Source organism: Serinus canaria, chromosome 13 (assembly GCF_022539315.1).
Source record: "Serinus canaria isolate serCan28SL12 chromosome 13, serCan2020, whole genome shotgun sequence".
NCBI classification, from domain to species: domain Eukaryota; kingdom Metazoa; phylum Chordata; class Aves; order Passeriformes; family Fringillidae; genus Serinus; species Serinus canaria.
In genome coordinates, this window is record NC_066327.1 from 7,009,838 (window position 1) to 7,024,402 (window position 14,565).

Below are 14,565 nucleotides of genomic sequence, written 5' to 3' on the forward strand. Positions count from 1 at the left end.
CATGGTCAGAGGGATGGAGCTGGTAGCCTGCCATTCAGCCCACCCACTCTCATGACAAGGATGTGCTGGGTAGTTCTTTGCACATTATATTTGGCTTCAAACAAGAAAAATAACATCTTTAGTATATTTTACAGACGCTGTCCTAGAGGAGCAACTCAACAATCTTATTTTTACCATCTAGTTCATCTTTCAAAACCATAACTATATCCAAATTATTCCCTAGAAATGTTGCCAGTTGTGGGGATAATTGTGTTTGATGCATTTTTTTATCTTTCATGACACTTTCTTATATAATCAATTTTGCTCTGTTTCTCTTGTAGATTTTTGGTGCTAGATGTATCTGCTAAATTGTATTTTGTAAGACAACATAATGGGAGACTTATGACTGTCAAAAAGGCTTGATCAAAATTTTCTTTTATTTGTCACAGCTGAGAGTGAGCAGCTTAAGATGCAGGTTCTTGCTGATGTGTTTTACCTTCAAGAAAATTAATTGTATACTTGTAAATGGGATGATAATTTAAAAAAGAAATAACAAATAACTTCATCAGAGTAGTATTACTAAGAATCTGGTCTGCCTAACACCTGGACTTTGGGAAACAGTAGGATTTAAGCTGCTGTTAATTGCTACCCCAGAAATCTTCTGTTCCAGATCACCTTCCCATGCTTCCTCCTAAATGTCTCAGTAGTAAAAAAAAATGTTGCTGAAAATTGTATTTGAGAAAACATTGATATAAACTTCAAGCTTATTGGATTCTGTGCAGAGCTTTGAACAAGTTCATATTTCAAGGGGTTTTTTCGAATGTCATCAAAGCAAAGCTGCTTCAGCCCCTCACATTTCATATGGACACTCATTCTTCAGTGCCTTAAATACAGAGCCCCATGTTTAAGTAATGCACACCAACAGGAAGTTATGTTTTCAACCATTTCTCCAGAATCCTGCAATATTGCAACTAAGTTATTGATGGGCCACTAAAGATTATGACCAAGAAATCACATATATCAGAAGGTAAACATGGATGTCTAGAAATTGATTTACAGTTATTTAGAGCAATGTTAAAGCTCCATGTTCAGATCTTGTATTTTTTCCTCACCCCTTTTTTTTTTTAACTCTTTCAGGTTTCTTGCAGGGGCAGGGTGTGCTTAGATTTTTAGTCTTTGAAAGGTCAAGAACCTGAAGAAAATCCTTCTGCAATTTGCAGTTTCTCTGAATTTTCTGATCTGAAACCACATGAAGCAACCTGAAACTATAAGGCTGCCCCATTACTGTCCTCTAACTGCACTCTTACAGCCTGACCCTAATTTTAGGTGTATAGGAGTGCATGCTAGCCTGGTTTCATGTAGAGGAACTGCAATACTGGCAGTAAACTGAGGTTTGGACAGACAATGGAAATTCAGTGTTTGTTGCATTGTTCAAGATGTTATTTCACATATGGATATTTTGAAATATTAGGCATTTGTGTCTTATAAATTTTAATAGCTTTATCTCAGCAGACTGGCTTATCATGTCAAAAATACCACCATAGCTTTAGGCAGGTGCCCTTTGAAAATCATGAATTGTTTTTTCATTCAGAGTGAGCCCAGCAGCAGTTTACACAGAATCTGCCTCCCCCCCATTGCCTGTGTAGTCAGGGCTACCCCCAGAGCTCAGTGGTTCCTGTTCCACAAGTCCAACCTTGCTGATGAGGTGGAAGAGTCCCATTACAGGTAAAGTGTGCATCATGCTTTCTGATCTTGCTAGAGCCCCTGTGACTAGTCAGGAATGGATTTTTACTGGTTTTCCAAGCAAACCTCAGCTCTTAAGAGGTGGGAAACTGTGACAGTAAGGTTTTCATCTATAACAAAAATCAATTCTATATCTAGATATGTCATGTAAGTCTTCTCATTGAGAAAGGGATCTTTATTTCTGTCTTCATTTCTTAGGAATGTCACTTCACAGGACATTAAACATATAACTGCTAAATTAATCTTTATAATAGACTAATCTTTTTATAGACTGGGTACCAGTTTAGACTCCATGGTTTAGCTCACCAGATTTTGTTGTAATCTAATGGCAGCTCTACTTAACAAAAAGTAAGTTTTCAATTTGCTACTCTTTTGTTTCAAAGAGTTTTTCTATCAGGAATTCTATCCCTACTGTCTGTTTTATACACAGTTTCTGAGTCACTCTTCCATAAAATACAGTTCCTGCCTGTAGTTGAAGGTTACAGGAGAAACTGAACAGTGTATGAGAGAGGAGAAGTGTCACTGTTGTATCTTTTCAATTCGTCAGTATGAATTTCTCTTGTACTATAAAGCTGTGCTTGGCAGAGCAGCAGACCCTAATCACCAAGGAGCTGATTTACTGAAAGTTAATAATTTCAGAGGGCTGGTCACCCTTGGAGGATTCCTAATGAATGTGTGGGGAGTTGTAATTTTCTTGTATTTAACAGTTGCTAATGTATTATTGTAAGAAGATTTCCTCAAGAAAGCCATCATTTTGGAGTTTCTAGGTAATAGGAAGAATATATAATGGTAACAATTCTATGCTTTCCTCTGTATTCCCTTTGTTTGAGACCATCAAAAAAGTCATGGCTGCTTTCAAGGCTCCAGAGTCAGCTTTTCTTCTGTTTGACCTGGACCTATAAATGAATCATTTGCATCATCTACAGATTTGCATCATCTACTTTGTCGTTCACATTTAAGATTGATTTATAAAAACCCCAGTGTCTTGCATGGTTGCTTAGCTCTGGTCATTTCTCCTCCACTTCTGCCTTCACCTTTTATTTCCATAGTACTTGCTGCTGCTTCTTCTTCATCTTCATCCTCATCCTCCCTTCCTTTCTCGTCCTGGGAATTTCTCCATTAAGTTTGAACTCTCCTGTTCACCATAAAGAGTTTAGTTCTATGGTTGAACAATCCTTCAGCACCAAGAGATCTTTTTAACCTTCCTCCACCTCCTTATGAAACCACTTTTACACTTACTTTCCCCCCAGAATAATTTTAATAATTGTTTTCATATCATCATATCTTCCTTGGTCAAATGACCAGTTGGAAAAGATACATTTACATCACAACATTATGTTACCTTGAGGAGCACAGCAAGGCAGTAATAGCACCTCTGAAGCCAGAATGTACCTATGCTAATTGTTGGCTTAGAGGTCCCTTTATATTTTAATTACTTGTCCTACTGTTATTCTACAGTGCTTTAATTTTAAATGAAAGATAATAGCTGCCTTATCTCTAAGGAAACTGGTCTTGATTTTATTAACTTACAGGACAGAAGAATAATTGGCACATATCATTGTCCAGAAATGTATTCAACAAAGGTATCTTTCATTGTTTTCTAATGTTCTTATCCTCAGAGACGTAAAATTCAGGTCTTGACCGGTTATGGTCATTAAAGATCCCATGGCACTTTTTTATAGCGTGGTCATCTCAACCTCAAGCACCTGGGCAAATATCAATTTATGTAACTGTTCTGCTTACCCAGCATTCCCCACCACCACTCACCCACCCCATAGTTTTAATTGGCTACAACATTCTCCATTTCCTTGACTAAAATAAAGTGTGTTGTTCTGCACTGTCAGTCACCACATTTCACCTCAGAGGTGATTGTGCTTCACTGGGAAGTGAAGTGGTTCTTCTTTCTGATGCCTGTAAAGCGCTTTGGGATCCTTTTGAATGGGTGCTGCTGTTTACAATAAATGTAGATCACTGTCATTCTATCTCAGGCGTCACTTTGTTACAAAAGCCAAAAGCATGTGTTAGTTAGAGCTGGGCGAGTCTACTTGGTGGAAAAAACAGCCCCAGCTCTCTCTAATTTGACAGGGAACCATTTGACAAAGGTGTGAAGAGGGTAGAGAACTCCTGCGGGGGAAGCGGGGTAGGGAAGGGGGGACGGGAGGGGGAAGGCAGGGGACGGGAAGGGGACAGGAAGGGGAAGGAAGGGGAGGGAAGGGAGACGGGAAGGGAAGGGGAAGGGAGCAGGGCGGAAGGAAGGGGGAAGGGAAGGGGAAGGAAGGGAAGGCATGGGGAAGGAAAGGGAAAGGGACAGGGAAAAGGAAGGGGAAGGAAAGAAGGAAAGCAGGAAGAAGGAAAGAGGAAGGAAGGAAGGACAAGAATCTAATGAATTACTCATTCCGACCTACGTCCGGCCGCAAACTTCCGCACATTCAGCACCGGCAAGCACATTCGCACCGGAACGACTTCAGACAACGCCGCACCGCCTACCTCACATAACAACCATAGATACCCCCGCACCCTCCCCTCCCTCTCTCCCCTCCCTCCCCCCTCCCTCCCCTCCTGTTGGAAATTCAAAATACCATGAGAAAATGCATTTATTCTCATGGTCAGTTCATTATGCCAGATGCAGGAGGGTCAAATTATTGCTCAAGAAACAGCTGAACTTTGTGGTGTTTCCCTGGCTATTGCAACACTTGAAGGTTCGCCCATCTCTAATATTTGCTGTATTTTGCATTTCTTGTGACAAAGTCTTGGAGTATTGTAAAAGGCTCTGCTTCAACTCTGAGTGTGATGTGTACAGAAGAAGACTTTTTTCCCTAGAAGATAGTTTAGAATATTGCTTGATGTTTTTTCTGCCCAGCATCACTAATCTTACTAACTGCTTCCAAGACTGTAGACATCTGCAGCATTTTGCTGCATTAAGAAAAAAAGTTGACTGGAGTGATATCATGCTGCTAAAACATGTTTGTGTCTAACTCTGGCAGACTAAAATAGCCTTTTTTGCATGTGTGCTGCACAGAATGTATGCAAATATGTAAAGAGCACTCAAATTTCTAATATCATTGCAGATCAAAAGGATAAAATGCTTAAAGTAGATGCATCCTAAGAAGATTTAAGATGTGAAAAAAATTGTTGGCACTAAAATCTTTTCAAAAATAGTATCCTAGAATGCACAACATTGAGGTGAAAATAACCCAGGCTCTGGGCTAAAGGGTAAACCCATTACATTAGTGGATGTTATATCCAACTTCCTCTGATGTCACTGGAAATAAAACTTCTTTTCTTGAGGTTATATGAAAATACAGAAAATGCAGTTTCCAAATGACTTTGCACCCCTCATGCAGGAAACTTACCTCTTGTGATTTTGGACATTTTGGGATCAATGATGCCAAGCACCTGTTATTAATTGTTTTAGTTTTAGGACCCTGAGAGTCTCATGATTGGTCTGAGATCTAAGAACAAAAATGAGTCCCCTTTAGTTTCACCCCAAAAATCACACAAAAGAATTTCTTTTCCACAAAAGAATTTTCCAAATCAATCCATTCACTAGAAAATAATGTTTGAAATGCATCTTGAGACGTTTCATAGATCTGTTTGAAAGCTTTGCAGACATTTGCTTTTGTGGGAATTACAATAGTAGAATACAATACTGCTATTACTTGTCCAGTGCAGATGAGAACTGATTTGATGGCCTTCCTGGATAGAAGCAGTGTTCCCTCCCTGTGCTCAATATCATGCTACTGAGCTCTTAAAGGAATTTTTCATGAGTTCCAGCTCAACTCTCACATTTTTCCAGTGCTTTTCAAGTAAAGATTGATTTCCCACACGATGAATTTAATAGATTTGATGTGGGTCTCATGAAAAGCCAACAGAAAAGAAAGATTTTGTCTGTTTCACACTGAGTCATGACATTTGATTTATAATTAAAATACAATGAAACTAGAGGGGTGCAAACTCACACAGATTGGGGGGGGAAGAAGTGAGAGAGAGGGAAATCTCACCAGGTTTTGTGCATCACTTGAACAGATGTAATCACTCAAATGACAGTGTTTCAGTAGGTCCAAAGTACCTTTGTGAGTGTCTGACTTCTCAGTTCAGAACTCTGGGCAGGGGGTGCCACTAAAAATCAACTGGTTTGAACCCAGTTCTCTCATCTTGCCATGGTAAATATTACATAGGGGCTTCAATAATGGTAAACACAGTCTGCACTGGGCAGTGCAGGGAGATTCCACCTGGTTTCTAAATATTACAGAATATACTAACACCCTGTTATTGTTTAGAAATCCACAAAGGTCACAGTTTTTGCACTTTGAGTAATAATCATGGATTATATTCTGCACATGATAAATGAATAATGTGGCTGAGTTACTCTTAAAGGAGCTTTGGGACAGTTTTTTCTCTTAATTGGCCTGGAGTATATCTGCACTACCATCACTAATTCAATGTAATTAATTAGCTTCTCATTAGCTATTATTGTTTTTAAGAACTTCAAGTTAATTTTATTCTGTTATCACACAATTCAAAATACATGCTTAGAGAAAAGGCTGAGAAGAATAGAACTTCCCTAAACAACTTTTATTTGTTTTCTATAAATGGATTCTTTTTAAAATCTCCTTCCACACTCCAGATCTTCTCCAGATTGCCTAAGAGTGGAACTTAGTTCCTTATCTTTGAAATCCTCTTGTCCAAGGGGTTTCTCTACAATATTGCTTTAGTATTTTTTTTTTCACTGAATTGCATTTAAAGAATGCATAGCAGCTAAATCTACCCATTGAAACAACTGTTTAATGTACATTTGATGTGATTACATTCTGCATATCTTTTCCCTTGCTTGAAATTGCAGATCTCTGCTCTTACAGCAGCATGCTGGTACAGCATGCAGTGTATGAAGAAATGTATTAGTACTGGGGCATGGAGTTTCCACATAGCTATAGCTAGACTAGGCCATTGCCTTTCCCCAGGTAACCAGCACTCCTCTTTGGAACATGGGGACCTAAAATGTGCATTCTCTTGTGCAGTGCTCTGTCCCTCATTCATGGAGGCAGAAAGACCTCGTGAATAATGGAAGTTTATGTCAGAGCCAAAGCTTTCATTTGAAAGAAGAAAAATTAAAACAAAGCAGATTTTTTCCATTCGATTTCCTTCCAAAACCCCTGAAAATGTCAGTATTTGCCCCAGATATCTTACTCAGGGACAGAATGCCACTTTCAGGAGCTGAGTGTGTTCTCTATTCCCAGGTATTGCTTGTGCTTGCTGAGCATCGGGTCCAGAGAAGTACTATTTAATGCATTATACTGTACTGGCCCTATTTCTCCTTGAGGTCACAAATAAAAGGCAATAAATATAATCCCAGGTATGCTTAGAGTCTTTCAGGCTGACATCCAATCAGTTAGCAATGCTAGACATGGCCCTTACCAGCATGGCTTCATTTTGCAGCTGAGCGGGCTTCCTTTCCCTCCCGCTAAATCCGCCGTCCTGTTTTTCCTACAGATGGACCCACATGAAAACATCTTGTTGAGCACGCTGGAAATTAAAAACGAGATGGCTGCCTCCGAGGCTGTGATGGGGCTTGGGGACCCTAGGAGCACAATGCTGGCCTACGACACCTCGAGCATCCAGTACCGCAAGGCCGGCCTGCCCCGGCACAGCTTCGGCCGCAACGCGCTGGAGCGGCACGTGGCGCAGAAGAAGAGCCGGCTACGGCGGCGCGCGTCCCAGCTGAAAATCACCATCCCTGACTTGACTGATGTCAATGCCATAGATCGATGGTCTCGCATCTTCTTCCCCGTGGTTTTTTCCTTCTTCAATATCGTCTACTGGCTTTACTATGTGAACTAAGAAACAAAGCCACGCAGGAAGAAAGAACTGGATTTTCTCTTCGAATCAGTTGTACAGCCAAAAGTGGGACTTGGAAAAATTCTATTCAGGACAAAAAGTTATTTTAAAACACCTTAGTTGCTGGCCCACTCTATGGTCTGTTTTTATAATGTTTTGGTTGTATCTGATAAACCATATATATATGTTGAGTTGCAGTATGCACATATCCCCTTATCAAAATATAAGTGCATTTTGAGTGTAAAGGCAAATTGCATTTTGAAGATCACTGCTGTCTCATTGTCCCTCACTCTTTCTTTTTTTATTTTTTTTTTCCCCCAATGGCCATTTGAGTTTAGTGGTACAAGTTATAGAGCAGCATTTGAGAAACAAGTTTTAATTTCAACAGCAGTACATGCCATTCTAGGGAAAGTGCATATCCAAGGCATGCATATACACTTGAGAGAGTGTACCAAGTTATCATGCTTATGAAACACATACACTTTACTTTTTAAATGTGTAAACTTGAAAACAAGTAGTGCCTATCATCTTTCCAAGATGATGATGGTCAGAGGTTTCCCAACCACGTTCAGGTATTTCCTTTAATTCATTGAAAGAACTGAACCTTTGACTGATAATATTGGGGTTGGGTGTTTGCACAGAAGCTGAAGCAAGAAGCACTCGTTTGTTTGTATTTGAAAGAGAGAACATATGCCCAGTCACAGTGACTGTGTTTGGGATCAGCAGAGGAATGTAGGGACAGTATAAAAATGCATCAGCACTGAAGGGGTAGGTGCTGCTGGGTTGTGTTGAGGAAAGGGAATCTGTCCAAAGTGCCAAAATTGATTGCCCAAATAGTAATTCTGTGGATGGCTGAAGGAAGCTAGTGGTGCCCTGCCTTTCTCTAGGGCAGGAAGAGTGAGAAAGCAATTACCAAGTGCAGGGGCAGGGAGCCAGGAGGCCACACATACATAAAGGTCTGTGTGTGTATGTCTGTATATGCACGGTGCAGGTGAGTGTTGTCAGTTGTCACACCTTAGTCTGAAATAGTCCTGTGGAGTTGGGTGATTTCTTCCAGGTTTTCATCTTCCCAGCTTTATGCTTCCTGCCATTGGTTTAAGGTTCTGTACCTCTTTCAGCAGTTGAGATCTGAGCATATCTATTTCTGTACAAGAGGTGCTGACAGGGTGTTTTCTCAGTCTGGAGTAGGCAATAACATTTCACTTTTTGTTTTCCTTATTGCACTGTTCTAAAGGAAAGAAATTCATAGCAATCACTTTAGGAGTTTAAGTACACTCTTGAATGTTTCCTGCTTTAGGGTGATTTCCATTGAAGAACTAGAAAATTTCAGTTTTTCTTTGGGAAGCTTCTTGAATTAAAAGGTTGATTTTTTTTTTGTTTGTTTGTTTGTTTTTTCTTTCTGTTGAGCTTTATTTTTAGAAAATAGCAAAATATAACTGAAAAAAAATTAGACAAAAAATTTTGTCACTTATTCCACTGTGGAACTCTTTTTGTAACGAAAACAGCAGTCACAAGAGCTGTATAAAAAGTAAAAATTCTTGATGGCTTTTACTAGATCAGATCCCCAATATTGTTTGACACAATCTTTCAAGAAGCAAAAGCCACATCTGTTGCATCCATACTACCTCTCATCTGTGTACAAATTTTTGAAAGAGACTAGAGAGTATAAGTGGTTCTTTTCAGGGTACTAAAAAAAATTCTTTACAATATTTTTCATAAAATATATTTTTAAAATTTTTTGTTCTTCAAAAGAATAATTTTCTTACAAGTTTCTGTGGTTTTATTTTTGATTCCCCCCCTCCCCCCCATTTGATAGTAAATGACACTAGTAGGAGGAGAATAGTTCTGAGAACTAATAAGCAAATATTCTGACTTTTTATTTTTTGAGCACTTCCTATGCTTATTTCTGGTTCAGATAGGAGAGGATAGTTTCAGAGCCTGGGATGGGATGTGTAACACACCCTACCTACCAGGAAGTTGTGTGCATTGACACACTGCCTCCAGGCTCACTCTGCAATGTGTAGAGACAGGTTTCCCTCATGTGATTAACTTTCCAAGTGAACATTTTGCTCTTGGTTCACACACTTAATGTGTGGCTGCATTTCATGTAATGCAATAACCTTTGTAGATGCACTTGGGATTTCAGCTGATAGGTATGGGTCATGTTGGATTTTTTCCCCAATTTTAAGAAATGGAGCATATCAAAATTCAGTATTTCTCCTCAAAGTCTGTTCTTTGAAAATTATATCAATTATCCTAAACGAAAGCAGTCTCATGGTATTCTTCTGTACAAGCTTTTCTTTCATTTCAGAAATTGCTGACAGCTCCTTTTATTGTTTCAAGAAGCAGAGTATTGACTGCAGGGAGCTCACAGCCTTTCTGTGGCTGATACCCATCAAATATAAAACCTTACAGGGAAGATGTTGACTCTCTGCATTGGTAACTGCTTCAGCTACTACAAAAAATCACAGAGATCGAATCCTGGAACTGCACATTCACTTTTCTGAAGCTACAGTACAAGCCATAATACTCTCTGATATTGCTGTTCAGAGAGTGAAAGAAAATGTTTGGTTTCTGCTCAGGTGTCACTAGGAAAGATAAATTATCTGTGGGGAAGGAGCACTTTTGCTTTTACTCTGTTCTTTTGGCTATTAATGTGATGTATAAAATTAGTGAAAGAGAAAGACTCTACCATTTTGTACTAAGGCTTAACACTGTGATATAAAAAGATGGGGGTGAGAAAGGCTGGTGAGGCACTACCAAGGAAAAAGCATAACTCGAGCCCCAGGTAAGCACTTACTCCTGAGATACTTGAGTGAAAGTGGGAAATGATGCCAACAGACATGAGAGATGGGGTTTGCTATGTGTGCTACCCTCCAGGTAAACTAGAATAAATTTGCTTTTACTTTAGAATTGACTGAAAAGAAGTATTCTAGATCTTTTTAATCGTGTTAATTGTTGTTGGTTTCAATAAACAAAATAGCAAAGTTAATAATTTAGATAAAAACTTGTAATATAATTAGAGTTGCACATTTTATTGTTCTATTAGACATAATAGCCAGCAATTAAGGTGTTTTTCATCTTTGCGAAATTCATGGGGGAATTATGACTATAACATGGCACAGTTTTAATGAAATCTTTGAGATCAATCTGTAAATATATACTGTACATGACTGCTAGTAAGTATGATACACATTTTCAGAACTGAAAATCCATGCAACATATTTCTGTGTTTGCATAAGGAATGTTATGTTTCTATCCTGTCGCAGTTCAATGACTGGGAAGAAAGACTCAAGCAATGACATTGTGACCATTTCTTTTCTCATTCCCAGGGGAGGAAAACAAGAGTCCTAGATAACAGCACGTGGCAGAGTTCTTCAGAGAGTTCTTACATTCTAATAAAAAAAGACATTAAATCTGTAAGGTACAAAAGCACAATGCATAGAGAAAATAAGTGGTGGTCTTATACCTGGGGAAAGTATCGTATTTATTTCAGAAAAATGTGCATTAAAATTAAGCCTCAATTTATTTTCACTATAATTACTAGACTGTGTTCCAATCCTACAACACAGTGCTAAACATAAGTGAGGAGATGTGAAACATTTTCCAGCTGTATGTGCATATGGACCTACCCCCAAATGTCTGTATGGACATATGTGTGTATATATACACGTGCTGAGTATATATATATATATATGCACACACATTCACATGTTGGTGTGTTAAAGGAATAAGCTAATAATAGTTTTGTTTCTATCATCAACCAGTGTATGAATATATTTTTGAGAAAAAAAAAAAAAGAGTAATGTATTTAGAAAAAAAAAAAAACCAAACAACTAACTCTACAGGGTAACTGGGCATTTCTATATCAGCAGATCAATGCTTATGATTCGTATGGAGTATTGCACCCTTTGACATGATGATAGTACTGTACCTCCTTGCATCTGGAATTAGACTAGTCCTCACATTGCTTGCCTATTTCTTCTCTCTCTTTTTATAACAGCATTGTCCACTAGTCAGTTTTCAAAACCAACAAATTCCGTAGGGAGCCAAGAAAAAATACAAGGCAAAAATAGTAACTATTTCTAGAAAATAATCTAGGGTGGGATGGCCAGGGTACAATACTATATCAGTAGTGATCAAAACATTTTGCTATGTGTACATAGAACATACGATGTGAGCAACCATAACTTAAGCTGAACGTGTGTAAATATTATCAGATTTCTTAAACATTTTTAACTTCTAATTTGTACTTTATGGTAAGGCAAAAAGCTAATTCTACTTATGGTTTAGGTTAATGTGTCCTAAAATTATGTAAATAATTAAATAAGCTGTAAATGAGCAGTCAATAGATTACAGTATTTGTTTAGTGACTTTTTTTTACTAAGTACAATAATTGCAGTGCTCTAGCAGAGTAATTTAAACACCCTTTTGCATAAACAGATTTGGACTCCAGATATAAAATAGTACAGGAAGTGCTGTAGTGTAAAATAGCCACCGTGGCAACGTTCCTGCTGGCACAGCTGACTCTTTTGTATGGTGGAAATGTTCAGGCCACACTCAGTACTCAGACTAGCCAAAACTCACAGGGCCTGGTTCTCACTTACAGCCAGGCACCTTGATGTTGCTCCAGTGAGTGGAGAGGTGGAGGTGCCCAGGTAAGTGAGGATTCGGCTGTCGGCGATTTCATTACAGAAGCCTGCATATTGCATCTGTCTGATTCTGAAATCTGTCTCTTATGGTATTTAATAGTAGGCTTATATTTTTCTTTAGGAAAGAAAAAAACAAAACAGGATGTTTGACTGTCATTAGATAGCATAGTCCCCCAAAGCCAAAGAATCTTCACTCCAGAAATTGTTTAAAAGGGAAATCTAAAAAGTCACTGCTTAACACCAAAGGTAAAGCTTAGTAAAATGCACTAGGAACTTTGTCTAAATTTTTAAGAAGCAAATGGAATGTTGTTGATCAAAAAGACTGCCCTATTCTACTTTGTAAAAATACTAGGAATTTAAATATCCATTATATAAAATTGAAATAGATTATCTCTACAAGAATATGCAACACTAGCATTTCATAAATATAAAATTATTTTCTTTGTAAGTGCTTTGACAAAAAAATGAAACTTAAATGATGAAAAATCTCACCTCTACTTTCATACTAAGGGTTGTATTTTTTTAATGTTTTTCAGACATGAGGTCATCTATTCCAATTTGATAGCATTTTGTATGTTTTCACTGTTCCTGTCATTTGGCAGATACTCACCGGGCTGTATGGTTCATGGTCTGTCCTGTTACTTTCAGTTGAAGACAAAAAGAACATTTGAAACATGATTAATTCTGACAAACTGCCTATGATTTGACTTCTATCACGTTTTTATTGGCATGGGTGTTTAAATGGTTCTGTTAGTACTGTCTTTGCACAGTTCTGAGTTATCTTTTACTTAGTACTATTTATTTCATAATGTAGTAATCATCAGCCTTACTAATGACCTTGTAGCCTTTCTTATATGCACATAATGCACATTTTCCAATGGCTAGAAAATGCAAAATACTAGTGGATATCATTGCATCAGATCTTCATGTCTTTCTCAAAAGGACTGCTAACCTCTGGGATTTATGAGGTAGTAAAACGATGATTGTAAATGAGTAGCACATAAGAGATATTTTCTTGAATTTAAAATTATTGCAGCCAGTTTCAGCATGTAAATATATAATAATGTTGGCTAGTGTGTAATTCTTGAATTTAAAAATATAAATAAAGAAAACCTAAAATATGTACATGTAGTTGTGTTATGTTGGGCAGGCTCTTTTCTCGAAGCTGCAGATTTCATTCTCATCTGAACTGAATAACTCTGAGTTTGGGTCAGAAAGGGACTCAGAAGCTGGGTGTTGAGGCACCTGCAATGTAGGTGTAGGATGGGAAGGGGGAACCATAGCATGGTATTAATTTGCCTCTGCAGCCCTTGGAGTGTCTGGGCAGTGTAAGCAATGTGCAGTGAGAAGGCTGGTGCTGGTCAGTAGGGAAAGGCTGAGAGCAGGGGTAACAGCTGAAAAACCTCAGAGGTTCAGAGTGAACTCTTGTGCAGCTGTTCCTGATGGAGAGTTGCTGGTGTCCCCCTTACAGAAATATGGAAGGGTTTGTTTGTAGGGGGATATTTCCTTTTAGCATAAATGGTCTTAAATCTGAATATGTGGACTTGAGAAATGGAAGTCCAAAGTTTCACTCCTTCCTCTTCCTACTTGGGGTCTATCAGGAGAGATTCTGGATGACAAATTATTGTCCCTTTCAGGATGGTGGATTTAGGTTGTCCTGTTGGAGTGTGGTTCACTTGAAGAACAATTCAAGCTGAGCAGAGGAGAGAGCAGACAGGCATGGTCATGAGAGGCTCTGACTGCTTTGGACAGAGAATAGAACCTGGGTTTCTCTTTGTGCTCCAAAGAAGTAAAATGTCCACTAATGCAGGTCTGGTTTTGCTGCTTCTTACTGTCTTAGTGGAATCTTGAGCCTTGAATATAATTCAGACCTGTTTGCTGGGTGAGCAGTTTGTGTCTATTGGATTTTCTTGTTGTCTGCTGTCCCAGCTCTAAAGAAAGGAAGTCCATAGCTGTGTTTCCAAACCCCAAGTATTGCTACAAGGGGGATACTACAGGGTGTTTATTGGTAGCTGTAGCTGCACATGGCTGCAGTTGATTCTCTGGGATCCTACCAGGGGGAGCAGATGGAGCACCAGAAAAGGGAACAAATGGCCATCAGACAAAAGGCTGCCAAGGGCTAAAACTGCCACATTCTCATCTTTGTCTGGAGATGCAGACAGCAGTTGGTAATTCCTTTTGAAGCTGTCCACCTGGCTGTTCTCTGCACCAGCCCCACAACAGCCCTGCTTGAATGATTGACCTGTTCTGTCTCTTTTCTGTGGATAAAGGACACCAGCTCTGCAGAGGGGGAAGATGGGAAGACTTGAGCCTTGAGATGGTGCTGAGGTGAGGAGCTGCTGGGTGCAGGATGCTG

General features: G+C 38.9%; 1 protein-coding gene across 1 annotated transcript in view; it reads left to right on the top strand.

Moving 5' to 3' along the window:
• GABRB2 (gamma-aminobutyric acid type A receptor subunit beta2) overlaps positions 1 to 13,277 on the top strand; it is a 138,976-nt gene extending 125,699 nt beyond the window's left edge. The window contains exon 9 of the mRNA XM_030229235.2: positions 7,213 to 13,277. Coding sequence (XP_030085095.1) covers positions 7,213 to 7,560 — 348 coding nt within the window. The 3' untranslated portion in view covers positions 7,561 to 13,277. The remainder of the gene's footprint in view (positions 1 to 7,212) is intronic.
• Positions 13,278 to 14,565: the final 1,288 nt, after the last annotated feature.